Genomic DNA, 17662 nt, shown 5'->3' with positions numbered 1-17662 from the left:
AAAAAATAATAAAAGATAAACAAGAAAGTAAATAAATAAGTAAAAGACAGGGGAGTCCACCCATCAACCAGGGATAGGATCCCAGATGAAGTAAAATACATCTCACACACACACGGGATTCTTTGGCATTATCTTATGTAGAAAGTTTCCATTTCTTCGTAAACCTTCACAGTAACCTGAAGCACGCTGCACTCGCCGGCCGGCCGGCCCTGCCCCACCTGGGCACAAGAAGGTAACTGGGTACCCTTAACCTCCAAGCATCCCCGAGTTGCTGCGGCTGCTCGGTGATCACCCAGGCTGGGGATGCTACAGGCGACCACTAATCCAGCAGGCAGAAAAAGCCTCCACCCGAGGCGAAGATGAGCATGAGTAGCACATCCTCAGCGGAACAGAATGCGCAGGGAGAACTCAAGCGCAGTGGGCTCCAACCCGCCCGCCCCAACCACTATGAGGCCTGCCGCAACCAAGAAAACGCTAGGCGCGTAAGCGACATCACGTGTGACGCCTGGTCATTTTCCCACGTCCCGTCCCCGCCCCATCCTGGCCGGCCGCTGCAGAAGCGCACGCGCACCTCCGCTTCCGCGCTCCTCGCTACCCACAATGCTCCGCAGCACCGAACTGTCGCAAAGGCCGCGTTTCGGCGGCGAGTGAGCGACTAGCTTTCCGTGTGGTGCGGCGGCGACGGCTGCGCGTGTCTTCCTCCTCCTATCGCGGGGCCAGAGTCCCTGAGGGAGTCCAGCTACGCTTAAGTCTGGCCGGTGCCACCTATCTCCGCAATGCCCCCCAAGAAACAGGCTCAGGCCGGGGGCAGCAAAAAGGCGGAGCAGAAAAAGAAGGAAAAGATTATCGAAGTGAGTACCCACCCCCTCCCCCACTCACGCCGCGAGTCCTCAGGAAAGCAGTCTCCCGGTTCCACGCTCCCCGGCTCCTGTTCGCGTCTTCCGGGGCCACGTGCCCCTTCCTTTGGTTCTGTGTGCCCACAGCCCCTTCTCCAGCGCCCTGATGACGCTCACTGCCTCTCATCGCTGTAGTGACGCCGCTGGCGCCCCCGTACCCAGCCTTTGCTTCTCCGCCCACACGGCAGCCTTCACCGGGTCGCGTGCGAAACGACCCCCACCCCAGTGCCCACACAAGGTTGTGTCCTTCGCTAGTCACCGAAATTGAAGATGTTTTTAGGCTTGTGTTTTAAAAACTACGCTGAACTGCCCCGGACCAGACTCTTTCTGGGAGGCCGACTCATTACGAGCCTTTGTGTTCCTTGTTTCTTTACCCGTCACTTAGGAATAGTGGTTACTTCTTTCAAGGCAACAGATTACTTCTTCGTGGCCTTCTCGATCCATCTCTAAACTGTTTCAAGTTACATAAAGAGAGGAGGTTTCTTTCATGTCGTAGCCCACCGTCTTGTACATGGCGCTTGTCACATAGATTCTGAGTTACATTAAATCCAATGACGTTTTAAGAGAGATTAGGTCTCATGTCACTAGCTGTGTACAGTGCCGTATCTGGATTTGTTATATATTATCCATATTCATTTAGTGCACTGAGCCTGTTGCCCTTTAATGGGAGAGGAACGCTGTTGACGTTCTCAAATATTTTATGTTTGTAGTCCAACGACTGTATCAATGAGTTTCCTTAAGAGAGTGAACCGTATTTGAGATTCCATAAACGTACAGTGTAGTCCCCAACAAGATATTTCTTCCCTCAATTCCTGTTATTAATCCTTCTCATAATTAAACAGTTCCTCGTGTACGTTAGAAGTAATTGGAAAAACCATGACCGTTTTTCCTGCATAAGGTATATCTGAATAATTAATGGAGAGCCTTTTGTGGAATAGTTAACTTTTTATTAGAACACGACCAAAATGCGTGTTGCGTGTTTTGAAATGAGATGTTTATTTATAAATGATTATTATTTTTAATATTTAGTATTTATAGCCTTGAAAAATAGCATTGAAAGCCTCCAGAGTTTCATTGTATAAATCTAATCAGAACTTTGTCAAATTTCACAAAATTTTTAGTCTGCTGGTTGAATTTAACTAACATGCTTATTTAGAATTCTAGTAGCCTTGGCCAAGTTCCAACACTGAAGCAGAACCTGTATTCTTATTGCCAGTTTGTGCTATTTAGAACTGTCATGAGTAGCATAACCAGAGATTTGAAAACAGAATGTTTGTCACCTTCACACCTGTGTCTGCTATACCTTTTTGAACAATCTGGACTCCTGGCACTTAGGTAGATCTCTGGGGATGGAGATCTGATGGCATTCGGTGCTGTGTAAATAAACCAGGAGCATTTTAGGGATGACATTTTACCTGTTAACTTCCTTTACTGAGGTTGTATTAACATGTTAGACCATGATGCCAAGTAAAACTCCCGTATAGACATGAAATTAAATGTTACATGACAATGTAAGTATACTTTACACATTATCAAGTTTTAACTATATATGAGTGTTTCTATTTTTAAATAAATATTTATTTTTGTTTTAAGGAATTGTAAATGAAAGTTACTTATAGTATCCCATCAACTAAAAATGGTAGTTATATTATGGATTCATTAATCTTGTTACAAGGTTATTTTTAAGGTAAAGAGGACTTTAGTTTCGTTAATGAAGACTTCACCAAAGAAAATTGCAAAATAGCTGTATTCTTTAGCCAAAAGTATTCTAACAGAATGGTGAAATTAAGCATTTTTCCCTCACATTTAACATATATGATGAGTGGGGGTTTTTTTGTTTTTTGTTTTTAATTAATTAATTAATTTATTTATTTTTGGCTGTGTTGGGTCTTCGTTGCTGTGCGAGGGCCTTCAGTTGCGGCAAGTGGGGGCCACTCTTCATCGCGGTGCGCGGGCCTCTCACTATCGCGGCCTCTCTTGTTGCGGAGCACAGGCTCCAGACGCGCAGGCTCAGTAGCTGTGGCTCACGGGCCCAGTTGCTCCGCGGCATGTGGGATCCTCCCAGATCAGGGCTCGAACCCGTGTCCCCTGCACTGGCAGGCAGACTCCCAACCACTGCGCCACCAGGGAAGCCCTGTTTTTTGTTTTTAAATGGTAGTGTGTTGCATAGATCTTTGCTACCACCAGAGAGGAACGACAATATTGTAAATTGTAGGTTAAGTTATATCATTTTTTGTGAAACTAGATTTATAGAGAATATTGTGTTATTCATCATGGTTAGGAAACAGTATATTCTATTTTGTTAAATATCATAAGTGACTTTTTTTTTTTTTTTTAAACTTACCTAAAGCCCTAGCATGTCACAGTGGCTCTTGCAAGGGGTTGAGGAGAGTTACAGCAGGCTTAGCTCCCAGCTCCTCAATCAGATTTCATCCAGAACAGCACTTTATCAATTTTTGTATAATTTGCACAATTTTGAATACTAGAAAGGATTTTTATTACCAAAGCCTTTAAAAATTAAGATGAAGTAAAATATATATTTTTAAGAATTCTACATGTTTTTTAATTTAAGCTTTATATACAACTTCTAAAGGTTACTTTCCATTTATAGTAATTACAAAATATTGACTGTATTCCCCGTGTTGTACAGTACATCCTTGAGCCTATATACACCCAATAGTTTGTACCTCCCACTTCTCCACCTGTCTGCTCCCCCCCTCCACTGGTATCTAGTAGTTTGTTTTGTGTTATATTCACTAGTTTGTTGTGTTTTTTATAGTCCACATATAAGTGATATCATACAGTGTTTGTCTTTCTCCATCTGACTCATTTAACTTAGTATAATGCCCTCCAAGTCCACCCATGTTGCTGCAGATGGCAAAATTTCATTCTTTTTATGGCTGAGTAGTATTCCATTTTGTGTGTGTGTGTGTGTGTGTGTGTGTGTGTGTGTGTGTGTGTATGTACCATATCTTCCTTATCCATTCATCTGTTGATGGACACTTAGATTGCTTCCATATCTTGGCAATTGTAAACAACGCTGCTATGAACATTGGGGTGCATGCATCTTTTCAAATTAGTGTTTGGGGGGGGTTTGGATATATACCCAGGAGTGGAATTGCTGGGTCATATGGTAGTTCTGTTTTTAGTGATGTAAAATATATTCTGCAACAGACTTATAATGAACGTAGTTGGAACCTGGTTCTTACTGGTTGTTTATCTCTATGACCATAATATTTGTGGAAAAAAATATTTCTTTTTCAAAATAGTCTATATTTTGACCTGTAAAAGGCCAATACTTATTTAAGAGTCTGGTTAATTTTGGAAGGTTTTTATAGGACTATGACCCGAAATTCTAAGTTCACCAAAAATTGACAGTTAAGTAGAACATAAGCTTTTTAAGCAGTACTTTTGAAGAGATTTTAAAATAAGTGGTTGCACTACTTGCCTGTCCCATCTTCTGTACCTCTGTTGCTTCCACTGCCACCACCATAGGCACTCACTATAGAAGAACAACAGCAACACGTAGCTTTTGAGAACTCTAAGTAAAGGAAGTAAAAAGAGGCGTGAGAGACAGCGTAATTTAATGAAAGAAGCACTGGCTTGGGGCGAGATAGACCTGCATTTGAATCCCATATTTCACATTAAAATTTCAAATTTCGGAGGCTTCCCTGGTGTGGCAGTGGTTAAGAATCTGCCTGCCAGTGCAGGGGACATGGGTTCGAGCCCTCATCTGGGAAGATCCCACATGCCACGGAGTAACTAAGCCCGTGCGCCACAACTACTGAGCCTGTGCTTTAGAGCCCACGAGCCACAACTGCTGAGCCTGCGTGCCACAACTACTGAAGCCCGCGTGCCTAGAGCCCGTGCTCTGCAACAAGAGAAGCCACCGCAGTGAGAAACCTGCGCATCGCACCAAAGAGTAGCCCCTGCTCGCCACAACTAGAGAAAGTCCGTGCGCGGCAACAAAGACCCAACACAGCCATAAATAAATAAATGAATGAATAAATAAATATATATATATATTTCAAATTCTGTAGTTTTAGACACGTTACATGACCTATCTGAACCGCAGTTTCTCATTAGCAAAATGGAGCTAATTCTTATATTACAGAACAGTGGGTTAAATGAGATGACATGTAAAGTACCTCACATATGGTATATGTTCAATTAATGGCAGTTGTTAATTTATTAATATAAAAAGAACTAGTTAGGGGAAATAGACTGAACTGTACTGTTTATGCAGTGCTTACTTTCTATCACTTGAAATAATTTCCTTATGGTGCCTTCATTTTTTTACTTTCTCTATTTAAACTCCCCAAGATTTCATGAATTCATTTGCATTTATAAGTATTTTCTTTCTGAAATGAGTATATCAAAAAGGGTTATGGTTCTGTTAAACATTCACACTGTTGTCTCAAATGGCATGCACTATTTGCTTTCTTTGGATAAAATTTAATAAACTGAAGTCAGCTTTGGGAAATGGAAGGTTTGTTAATGGAAAGGGGGGGATAATCTGAGTTTAGGGCAAGCAAATAAAGGATGTCCAGCTAAGGCCTTGTAGCAGCAAGGAAGTAGTAATGGAGACCTATAGGGATAGGATCCAGGTATGTAAAGGATGGAGAAAGAAATGATTCTCGTTGCCAGTGAAAAACTTCAGCTAAGGTCAACTGTTGATTACTTGAAGCTGTATTAACCAGCTGCAGAATATCCATTGCATGGATAGACAACAAAAATATACTGGAGTGCATTTGGGGAAGAAACTAATGAGGTAAAACAGTGCTGGCCTTTGTTTATACTAGTGTCCCAAAAGGAGGACTCCAGTTATCTTGGAGTACTATTCATTATTGACCTGCACTCCTGCCCCCTTCCTTTATTCAGACATCTTATTTAAGGAGTGGAGGCTGTCCTGTAAAAGAAGCAGGATGACTTCTTGCTTGGAAGAAGTGGAAGTGGAAGGGGGAGAAAGTGTCAGTTTTAAGTGAAGTCTGGAGTTCACTGAGTGTTAAGGCTTTTGGAACCTCTGGGAGTCGTCCTTTTCTTAGAATTACTGCCTGTTCTCTAAACCCCTTTGTATTTAATTTCCCAAGTCTGAAACACACACTGTTTCTTCCTTATCACTTAACCTTTGGGACCTTATTAATCTAATGAGGACCACTGTTTCCCTAGGTTTATTTTAACCATGATTTGTGGTTGAGTATAACCTCCAGTCTTCCCATCTCATATCCCCCGACGCTAAATCCAGGTTAATCTTTAGGTAAGGTCTGTCCTGAACTCAAGAAAAAGGGAAAGGAAGCCTTTTGGAAGTATTCCGAATTTCAAACTATCCTATTTTCAAGAGGTACTGTTAGTATCCCAGGTCCACAGTGTAATATTCAGAAAACTTTGTGTACCAACCGACCCAATAACCTAACTAGTTTCTCTGGGAAGTAGTTTTTCATGGTGGAAAGAACAAGGACTTTGCTTGGAGTCAAATATACCTGGGCCAGACACAGTTCTCAGTGTTTTGGGGAAAGGAAGGAAAAGAAACAAGCCATCTACAAGTGATAAATTTACACAGCTCCTTTAATTCTCTCACTGAGATAAGTACCTTTTTGCAGTTGAGGAAACAGAAACAGGTTAAATAACTTGCCCAAGGTTATTAGGCCGGCAAGTGGCAGAGTCAGGATTCTGGCTCCAGAGTCCTTGATGTTAATCACTGTGTTCCACCTCTTTGTAGTAATCCTAAGAGGTTAGAGTGAGACCCACTTTACAAATAAGAAAACTGACAAAGAAGGTAATTTGCCGAGTTCTGTTTGGGATTAGAACTTGGCCAGTCTGACTCCAGAGCTTATACTCTTAAATCATTACATTGTACAGCCTGCCCCTTATTAGCAATGTTACTTCAAAAGAATTGTTGAACATTTCTGAGTTTCAGTATCCACATTTACAGAATGAGATAATAGTATATCATATGGTTGTTAAGAGGATTCAATAAAGTATATATTCAGGAGTTTATGTTTAGTGAATACTAGGTAAATAAGTGTCCCTTATCTCTGGAAAAAAATAACTATTTCCAAGTTCTAACCTAATTAGAGACTTCCAAGACACAACTCATTCATTCTCTTTAGACTGGTTAAGTATGTGCTAAAGCAGTGTAATTAAACCTGAAAAACTGTTCTTCTCCTGGAATCTGGAGCTTATATACCTCTACCAGAAGCTGTTGTCATGAGTACTTTCTTCTCTAGCTGGCCACATCCCCTTAGAGGACTTTTTTCTTTCCTAAGTCTTCATATATCAGTATCTACCTTGCTGTTTGGCCTTGTTTATTCACAGTTTGCTTCTCCTCTGTAGTTACATGTGGGGCATGAGTTGAACCCCAGATACGCTGTTCTCTGATGAGACATATGTAGATGGTGTTGCACTTTTGAACCTCAGCATACGAAGATTGATAGTGGATGGATGAGTTGGTTAACTGGCTTAGTAAAGCAGAGCAGTTGGGCCTGAGTGCCCACCTAAGAGTGCGTGATTGAGAAGCAAGTGGGTTTGCTCTGCAGAAGTCTGCAAAAAGCTCAACAGTGGGAGGTACTAGGTAATGCAGAAGGCGAGTGACTGAAAACTGGGTGTTAAAAGTATAGAAGTAGCTGATAGCTCTTATCTATTCCCCTTGTAAGAAAGGGAGGTGGAGGGGATAAATCAGGAGGCCTCTTTGCTTCTGTAACTGGACACAAAGGATGTGGGAAGCATGGTTAAAATGTGAGCCTGAAAAGGGCCACTAAGGAGTCTGTGTAGTAAACTAAGAGACACCTTCTCCCACCTGCTCTCTTCTCCAGTCCTTTAGCCAGGGTTGTTCCTCTCCTAGCTAGAAGATTCTTCTCCAGAGAAACAGAAAAGACAGGAAAAAAGACTTCAGATACCAGTGTTTGGTGGTTTCCTGACAGCCTTTTCACCCATTTACCTTAGAGTGAAGCTCACTCAGTCTAGCTTCTTGTGTTAGTTTCTTAGGGCTGCCATAACAAATTACCACAAACCAGGTGACTTGAAACAACAGAAATTTATTCTTTCACAGATGTGGAGGCTAGAAATCTGAAATCAGGTGCAGGCAGGGCAGTGCTCCCTCTGAAGACTCTAGGGAAGAATCTTTTCTTACCTTTTCCTGGTTTCTGGTGGCTTCTGGCAGTCCTTGGCATTCCTTGGCTGGAAGTTGTATCACTCTAATCTCTCTGCCTCTTTCTTCACACTGCCTTCTCTCTCTATGTGTGTGTCCTTTCCTCTTCTTATAGAGATACCAGTCATTGGATTTAGGGCCCACTGTAATCCAGTGTGACTTCATCTTAATTTATTACAGCTACAAAGACCTATTTCCAAATAAAGTCACATTCTGAGGTCGGGGTAGACATGAATTTGAGGGGGGGACCCTATTCAACCCACTGTAGCCCCCAAACACACACACAGTTGTGCAGTGCTTTCTAAATGTTTTTATGCTGTATACTTACTAAATATGAATAAGTAGTCAAAGACCACCGTTAGTGCCTTGCACATAATGAGCATTCCATAACTGATAGCTGCTATTGTATTAATAACTTGCCCAAATTACTATTTAATAATATTCCAAATTTAGATTGTTGCTTTTTAGTTAGGAATACTTCAATTTTAATATTTCCTTTTTAGCAACAGCTAGTAATGTATATACTTTAGTAGTTTGATTTCTATAAATTTAATTGTTTTGAGAGGATAGCTCTATTACCCCAAAAAACCAATCCAGAACTTAATGTATCTTCTTACGCAGTATTCCGTAAAATGTGTTCAGTAGTGCATAATCCCTCAGGATACTCTGAGAAAAATGCTTTCTGAGGTAAAATAAGATTTGGGATTGCTGCCTACTGTATCCCCTCTAGTAAAGGCTCTCACATATCTTGTGCTTGAGAATTAAAAACCCTGTTAAATAAGCATTTTCCTAAACTTATTTGACTGTTGAACTAATTATCCTAGTGTAACAACTCTGCACATCCTGTAATACTGATATTCTAAAAACACAACTGAGAAAAAGCATTATAGGCTAACAAGTTTATTGATGATAGTTATAAGTATGTATTGAATCCTAAAGAATCCTGGGTGATGTTTTGAGGTCATATGTTGCCTAGACTTGTTGTTGTAGTGTTTTGCATGTCTGTGTATAGCATAAAGAAAGAATAATTTTCTTACTAATACGTAAATGAAAGAATGATTTTTAGACATGACTGAAAAAAGATAAGAAATTAATATAAATTGCTAAAATATCTCAATAATTTTTCTCATTTAGGACAAAACTTTTGGTCTAAAGAATAAGAAAGGAGCAAAGCAACAGAAGTTTATCAAGGCTGTCACTCATCAAGTTAAATTTGGTCAACAAAATCCACGTCAGGTAAATAACTTAAATTTCTTCATTTTCTTCATACGGATGTAGTACAGCATCGTTGCAGATAAAAATGTTTGATATTGTAATTGTGTTTCAAAATGGAATCCTACTCTATAAACTTTCCTGCATCTTGCCTTTGTTACTCAGCAATACCTTTTAGATATTCCTCCAAACCATTTTGATATAGTTCTAATTTATTCTAATGGCTGCATACTGTTCTGTGATGCGGATGTACAGTATCCATCCATTTCACTATAAGTAATCATTTTGTTTCCAGCTTTCTGACATTAAAAACAGTTGTACAAGAAATATCCTTATACATGTGTTTTTACATGCATTTGTGCTTTTATTTCTGTAGCATAAATTGTCTGGTGACACATTTCTAAATAAAGGGAAATGGATTTCTAATTTTTAATAAATTTGCCTATCATTCTCCATAGAGATTGTAATACTTCAGATTTTCATTTGCAGTACGTGAGTTATAGGTACTAAAGCTCTTTTTAATGTTTTCCAATCTGATTATGTATAAAGTGATACCTCATTTTTACTTTCTTTCCCTTACTCCTAGTGAGTTTGAGTACCTTTTCATAAGCTTGTTGGCTATTTTGGTTTGTACTTCTCTGACTTGTCTATTCAGATCCTTTGCTTTTTTGGTTATTTGTCTTTTTATTGTCAATTTATGAGAGACACCTTCTGTCTACATTATAGATAATTTGTGATGTTTTTGTTACATTTTGTTGTACAACAGTTTTTAGTTTTTGTATTGTCAGATATGTCTAGTTTTTCTTTTATATGGTTAAAAGGTCTCCCCGCCATGAGATTATGTGTGTTTTTCCTCAATTTTTTCTAATTATTTTATTTGTACAGTCTGTAATTTTATCATATAAATTTATTTTGTATGATACTAAGTTTATTTCTTTTCAAATGAATAGCCACTTATACCAGCATCGTTCATCTCACTGAATTGAAATACCCATATTGACATATGTTAAAGTCTCATATATGTTCAGATCTATTTCTGGATTCTCTTTTCTTTTCTGTTTATTGTCTTTCCCTAAACCAGTATCACATTGATTTTGATTATAGTGGCCTAGTAACATATTCTGTTAGCTATTAAGGCAAGTCCTTCCCCTCCAAGATGTTACTCCTTTTCTGTTTTTCCTGGCTGTTCTTAGGCGTTTATTTTTCCATATGAATTTTGAAATTATTTAATCATTTATCAGTTTTACCATTTTATCATTCAAAAAAATTTAGCTCCATTTTCTTCAAATCTCTGTATTCTCAATTCTTCATTTTATGTAGATCTTTCACTTTATTGAGTTTAGGATTTTATAGACATGGACCTTTATTTTAAAAAGTACTTTTTTCACCACCCTATCTCCTTTTCCTCAACTTTTGGAAACATTTTTTTTTTCCATCTGAAAATACCAGAATATATATTTGTGAGATGGTTAACCTCTATCACTGATGCTGTCTACAAATTAGTGCCTCCAACACTTTTTTTTCTCTTACACAGTTTGACTCTAAAGCCAAAAGCTTGATCTTCCACATTGCTGACTTAATAGCTTGGTTTCATAAAAATGCATGCTCAGGCCTTGGAATCAGATCAACTTGAGTATGCATCCCCCTATCTTATTTGTTACATGATCTTAAATTATTTAGTGACACTGGTCTTTAATTTGTAGTATAGTGTAAGGGCATTTACCCTTGTAGGGTTTCTATGGTTTAACTAAAAGAGAAGATAATGTAAATCATCTGGCATAATATAAGAATTCATTTCAAACATGTTCCCCCTCCCCCTGTTTTCTCTTCTAGTGGGAAGTATGTTGACTGGTATTCAAATTTTATAGACCTGAGAAAGCCATAAAATGTGTTGTGGTTGTTAGGCTTGATAGTACATTTAGTAATATATTTTTGATAATTTCTTGGGTACCTGACCTTTTATCTGTGAACTTGAGGTATCTAACCACCATACTTAACATTGGAAATGAGCAGCAGTCTCGCTGTTGGAGCCAAGCAAGAGATGCCTCACCCTAAACCCTGTGATGCCGAGGATGACCCTACTCTGTGTCTCCTCCAGATGTACCTCTCCCCACACCAGCTCAGGGCCTGCAAAGGTCAGTTACCCCAAGTCCATCTTAGGGTATACTACACTGCCAGTATGCCTGAAGTAGTCAAAGGGAGGATATGTGCTAGGAGTGTGGACAGAGCCTTGATCCATTCCATGTTCTGCTCTGCACCTTCTTTCCCCTGCACAAATGTGGTGGGATGAAACTCAGGGTGGGAAGAGGAGGAGCCAGGGGTTGACTCTCACTTTACTGCCATGCTCCAGTGTGGAACTCCATGGAACCTAAGCGTTTTAAATTTGAAACTGTCCTTCCAGGTCACAAGGTATGTTTGTCAAGTAGGGGTACAAACCATACTTGATTTAACATTAGTTTGATTTCTAATTTATAAACGTTTACAAAAATGATTTGTAGGCATCCACTGAACTCTTGCTTGGGGTCCCACAAATGTCTGAGTTGGGCCTAATGAGCAAAGAATACTTTTTATTAAAAATAAAGTGACTTAAATTTTTTCTTTTTAGAAAACTTCTCCCGTTTTTCTGTTTAAACACATCCGACCCACATGGTCAAAGTCAGGATTTAGAATGCCTTTAACCCTATTATGGTATTTGGCCAATCTTTCCCTAAAATTTCCTTGTCCTTTAGTACATCTTTGTCCTGGATTTCTGTTTCTTTGATGTTTCTTTGTTCCTTTAACAGGCTTTTTAGGTTCTGTTGGCTTGTTTAATATTGGTATTCTTCAGGGAACTGTTCTCTGCTCTTACCACTTTTTTATGCTGTCCTTGTGTAATCTCATACACACCCAAAGTTTACTTATTTGTAAGCAGCTATTTCTAAAATCTTTACCTCAAAGCAGACGTTCTCTCCGGGAATCAAGATCATGTCCAGCTGCCTTCTAAATAGCTCCACGTAGATGCCCTGTAAGCATCTCATAGTCAGTATGTCTAAAACTGAGCTCATCCCCACCTCCTGCCCAGAAACCTGTTCCTCCTATATTCCCTGTCTTGTTTAGCAGCACTAACCATGCAAGTGATAATCCTAGACTCCTCCCTCTCCCTTGTACTTCATGTCCAGTCACTTAGTCCTAACAGTTCTACCTCCTTAAGAGCGCTCCTTCCCCTTTCCTCCATCCTTGCTACTAATGCCTATTTAAATTAAAGCCCTTGTGCTTTCTTGCTTACAGCAGTTTCATTAGCCTCCTCATTTTCGTTGCCTTCATTCTTGGGCTCCTTCTAGTCCACGCTTCACAAAGTTGTCGTGATCTTTGTAAAATACAATCTGATTGTATCACTGGCTTACTTTAAACTCTTGAGTCTTATCCTGTCACCTGTTGATACGGTCCAAGTTTCTCATTGATGTCTCTCATACCTTTTTCATATCTTTGCATTGACTGGCACTCTCTGCATTTCTTGCCCATCAAAAGAATTCATCCGTAAAATATTAGCTCAGTCTAATTTTCTTAGGCATATTGGCATTCTTTGTTCCCAGAGCACCATGTATTATATTATAGTTGTTGACATGTCTGTCTTCCCACTAGATTCCGAGCTTCTTTAAATAAGCATCTTTGTCTTTTCATCTTTGTATTCCCTGTCATCTAACATAGGACCTGACATATAAATGTTTGGATGAATCCTCTAATCATATTAGGTATGTAAATTGTGTGCCTGGAATTATGTCATATGTCATGTTTGTTTTGTTTTGTTTGATCTCCCCCATTGACCTAGCCCAGTGTTTTTCCACAAGGGTACTTATAGGTATTTGGGTTGGTACAATTCTTTATTGTGTGGGACTGTGCATTTCAGGATGTTTGTATCTCTAATCTTCAAAATGCACCTACTTGTTTCTGGGTTGTTGTCACAGAAGAAATTCCCAGGTGAGAACCATTTGCTAAAAATGCTGGGCATGTAGCATATGCTTAATAAATACTATTGCTATAAGCTTTTGAATATGCTTTTAACTTGGCATGGTACCATTTATAGGTTTTTTTTATAAAAGTCAGCTGCTACAAAATTTAGCAATTTCATTTAATGGTTTAACCACACCATTTAATATATACTGGAAGGCCATTGTAACACTGATATTAAGAAGTAAGAACTATATACATGTAATATGCAGTTGTCTTTATGTCAGTGATATTGTATATTACTATATAGTAAAAACAATTTCATTATATGAAATCAAATTTACATTTTATACCTGTGAATATTATAGGTAGCACAAAGTGAAGCTGAAAAGAAGTTGAAGAAAGATGACAAGAAGAAAGAATTGCAAGAGCTAAATGAGTTGTTCAAACCTGTAGTTGCTGCTCAAAAAATAAGTAAAGGTAAACTTTAAATTTCAGAAACGTTATTTTTATCAAATGTAATTCATATTTTAACACTCTTAATATGTTTTCTTCAGATTATAAGCCAGTTGTGTATGCTATGAAAATAATACTCCCTTTGTCAAAGTTATCTTTGTCAATGACTTTCTTATGGTTCCTTTATACATCTGCATAGCTGTGTCGCACAACTGTTAAGTCCAGCCATTAGCCCCTCACTTAAGGGAAAATTAAGGATTTGGGGCAGTCTACTAGTTGATTTATAATATCCAGTCTTTGGTAGTGGGCAAAGCAAACCTATGGTTGTAAAAACTATAAATCCCAAACTGTTGGCAGTATACCTGCATTTATATTTCTCTTTTGCCTCCTGCCTCATTGACTCCAACTAGACAAGTGACGATAGAATAACCTATGTGTTTGCTTGGTTTCCCACTCCTGCTCTCTTTCTTTTTGGTAAGAATAAAGGAAACAAAAATAGATATAAAATGCTTTAGAAAGAACTTAGAAGAAATGTCTTACTGTTCACTTATATATGGCATTTCCTCTGACACCAGTAATAGAAAATAACAAGTTAACCAAAAGTAATTATATCTCAGATAGAAGCTCTACTTTGTGATCTGGCAGATTATGGTACAAATACCATATGCTATTTGACATAGGTGCAGATCCCAAATCTGTGGTATGTGCATTCTTCAAGCAAGGACAGTGTACTAAAGGAGATAAGTGTAAGTTCTCTCATGACTTGACTCTGGAGAGAAAATGTGAAAAGCGAAGTGTTTACATTGATGCAAGAGATGAAGAGCTTGAAAAAGGTATTTTTTTTAAAGATATTCTCTTAAAAGTAAATGTATATTACTTTTGGTTTTTTGTCACTAAGATATTTAATAGCTTGAAGACTGTTTCAGTCTTAGTAGGACTGTGTTTGTCCCAAAGAATAGTTGTTTGTTGTTGTTTTTCATAAAATCTGAATTTACCATATTATGCCCTTTGATTAAGTAAATGAAGATGTTTAAAAACCAGTGGCTTATTTTGTATTTGTCTCTTACCCTTTCTTCCAGTACTACTTTCTCATTTGCCTAAAGTACTTAGATTTTAGTGGATAATCTCACAACAGTGTTATTCCTACCTTTGGTGTTTTAAAGGAAATGTGTTTGGTCGTGAGTCTTAAAATAGAGCTTTCCTGTGTAAGGATACATGCAATGTGTTTTGGGGACAGTAGATAAAATTACAGTATTTAGTCTCCATATCTCTTTTTATTTAGATACTATGGATAATTGGGATGAGAAAAAACTGGAAGAAGTAGTGAACAAGAAGCACGGTGAGGCGGAAAAGAAAAAACCAAAAACTCAAATAGTATGTCCTTTTCTTGAATTGAGTTGCTGTGGTATTTATCATTAGGGAGAATTAAGTGGCAAGGTATTTGCTGCTGTTTTCTACTGGATTATTCTTTAAGTTATTGCCTCTTTTCATAAAGATTAGGTGAATCAAGCTTTGTTTTTGGAATTTACAGGTGTAAGTTGTACAAATTTGTTTCTTGTTTAAAAGTGACTTGAAAACCATGTGGCTGAAGTCCTTCAAATGCCGTTTTCTGAGGTGGTTTTACTTTCTCAAACATGTAGATTTCTTTATTTTTTTGTGCAAAATGAATGGAGGTAGAACTATTAAATTAACCCGCTTAATTCATAACATACTCTCTTTTAATGGTAGGGAGACATTAATAAATCACAAGGGTGAAAATATTGTTGCATATGAATTGCAAAATGAATTTTTGTTAGATAATGGTTCTAGTATTCTAGGAAATGTACTTTTAAAAATTGGTGCCTTATTATTTCTCAGACCCTACATTCATATCCACATATTTATTCTGTAGTATAGTTACCATGAAAAACCTTGCCGTGTTAGAAAAATTCTAAATATTGTTTTTACTTACTTCTGTTGTATTTTTTCAGGAAAAAAATGATGCTTATTAGTTAATTTTTCCTTCTTGTTTGTAAAGCGTGTTACCTAAGGCTTCAGTACAGTTGCATCTTGCACCCATTCATGTTTTAAAGGGTCACTATCCTTTGTGTTTCTTCTGTGCCTTGCTCCTTTCTTAGATGTAAGAAATTGCCTATAATTTCAGATAATTCAAATAGTGTTAGTATCTTTACTGCATGTGATTAGTTTTTAGGAAAGATCAAATCAAAACAAAGTTATTGGTTTTATTTTTTTGTAACCATTTTTATTTTCTCATATTTGAAAACCAGACTTTTGGATTACATTTACAAAGCCTAAATGGCAGCAAATCCTTTTTGTATAATTCAGTTTAGAGCAATGTCAAAAATAGAAATTTTATACAGATCCTCTCTAAAGGGAATTTACCATTGTATTAAGTATTTTAATTAATTTATATTTACATTTCTGCACGCAAGGTGCTCTGTACGTAAGTGGTTAGCCTAAAAAAGATGTGAATTGAGTGTACTTGTTCCATATACCTAAGCATTTACCTTGGAAATGGACCACACTGAGCCACTGCTTGTGAATAATATTGTCTCTATAGGTGTGCAAGCATTTCCTTGAAGCTATTGAAAACAACAAATATGGCTGGTTTTGGGTATGCCCTGGAGGGGGTGATATTTGCATGTATCGTCATGCACTTCCTCCTGGGTTCGTCTTGAAAAAAGATAAAAAGAAAGAAGAGAAAGAAGATGAAATTTCATTAGAAGATCTAATTGAAAGAGAGGTAACTAGTATCTTTTTCCTACCATAAAACACTAAAGCAGTATTTATTGTGAAATTCTAATATTTACCACTTGGGGGCAATAGCATGTTGTTATGAAAGGGAAAGAAATATTATGAATTTTTCTCGAAGCTGCCTTACTTTTTATTTGATTATTCTTATACGTCTAAAATGTAAGCCTAGCCATAATCATTAGCCAAGCATGACATTAATTTTAGAATTATGAAATAATTTTTTAAGTACTAGCTGCTGGCTTATCAAATAAACTGTTTCCATAAGATTGATATACTGGTATATCAGTTTGTGAAAATGCTTAGTCGGTATTCAGAGTGATTGAACTTGACGTTTTAGATATTTTCTTTGGTGTCTTTATTTTTTTGCCATTTTACTAATTATTTAGTAGTTTTTAACACGTGTGGAAGCAGACAACTCCACTACAGTTTTTCAACTATATGTTTTATCATCATTCCTGGACTCAGAGACTCTTCAGCTGCTCATCTCTGGCTCAGCACAAGAGTTTTATTCTTTGAGCCAGCAGATAGGGTTACTGAGTTAGCAGATAAGGCTCCTGGCCTTGACATGAAGCATGTTGAGATTATTGGAAATACTAGATTTAGGGTTGTATGCTTCAAACTGTATCCATTTTGCCTTGTCTTGGGTAATCTAAATGTGTTGTGTACATGTCTAATGTTGAGATTATATACATTTCTTAAAAGGACATACTGTTTGGTGTCTCACATAGGCAATATACTGTGATAGAAAATGTAGACTTTGGAGTCAGATATATTTGAGATTACTATTTGTATCCTAGTTCTGCCACATATTAGCTAATAACCTTTGGTAAATTTTCCATCACCCTCTGTTTGCTTATTTGTGGAGATGGATGTGTTAGCATATGTGTATGAAGTACTTAACATTGAATACCTGGCAGATGTTCAGCAAGTATTATTTTTCTGTATATTTATTATTTGATTATTGGCCCTGAGGAAAGCAGATGGTGCCTTTTGCTTAGTTTTTTTTCTCATCTCTTGAGGATCACAAATGAAACTTGGATATTGTCATGGTGCTTTTCATATTTATTGTTTTCAGCAATTGACTTATTTTAAAACTATTTCTCATGACAAGTTTTACTCATCTTCAATTTTGAAAAGACATCTAGCTCAGGATAATATATTTTATAATGTTTAGAAATGTTTGTATCTCTGGACATGCATTTTGCTCCTTGCCATGTAAAGTGAAAATAAATCAGTTTATTCTAAATTTAATGTCTTCATAACAGTCATA

General features: G+C 37.6%; 1 protein-coding gene across 2 annotated transcripts in view; it reads left to right on the top strand.

Annotated features, from left to right (window-relative positions):
* Nucleotides 1–628: 628 nt before the first annotated feature.
* ZC3H15 (zinc finger CCCH-type containing 15) overlaps nucleotides 629–17662 on the top strand; it is a 52689-nt gene continuing 35655 nt past the window's right edge. Inside the window, exons 1-6 of one of the 2 annotated variants that reach the window (XM_082397563.1) lie at nucleotides 629–851; nucleotides 9178–9279; nucleotides 13551–13662; nucleotides 14319–14471; nucleotides 14921–15012; nucleotides 16199–16381. In XM_082397563.1, coding sequence (XP_082253689.1) covers nucleotides 777–851; nucleotides 9178–9279; nucleotides 13551–13662; nucleotides 14319–14471; nucleotides 14921–15012; nucleotides 16199–16381 — 717 coding nt within the window. In that variant the 5' untranslated portion in view covers nucleotides 629–776. The remainder of the gene's footprint in view (nucleotides 852–9177; nucleotides 9280–13550; nucleotides 13663–14318; nucleotides 14472–14920; nucleotides 15013–16198; nucleotides 16382–17662) is intronic. The other variant, XM_082397564.1, reaches the window with a different exon arrangement.

Source organism: Balaenoptera borealis (genome assembly GCF_965194805.1).
Source record: "Balaenoptera borealis genome assembly, chromosome: 6".
NCBI lineage: Eukaryota > Metazoa > Chordata > Mammalia > Artiodactyla > Balaenopteridae > Balaenoptera > Balaenoptera borealis.
This window is presented reverse-complemented; position numbering and strand designations above follow the sequence as displayed.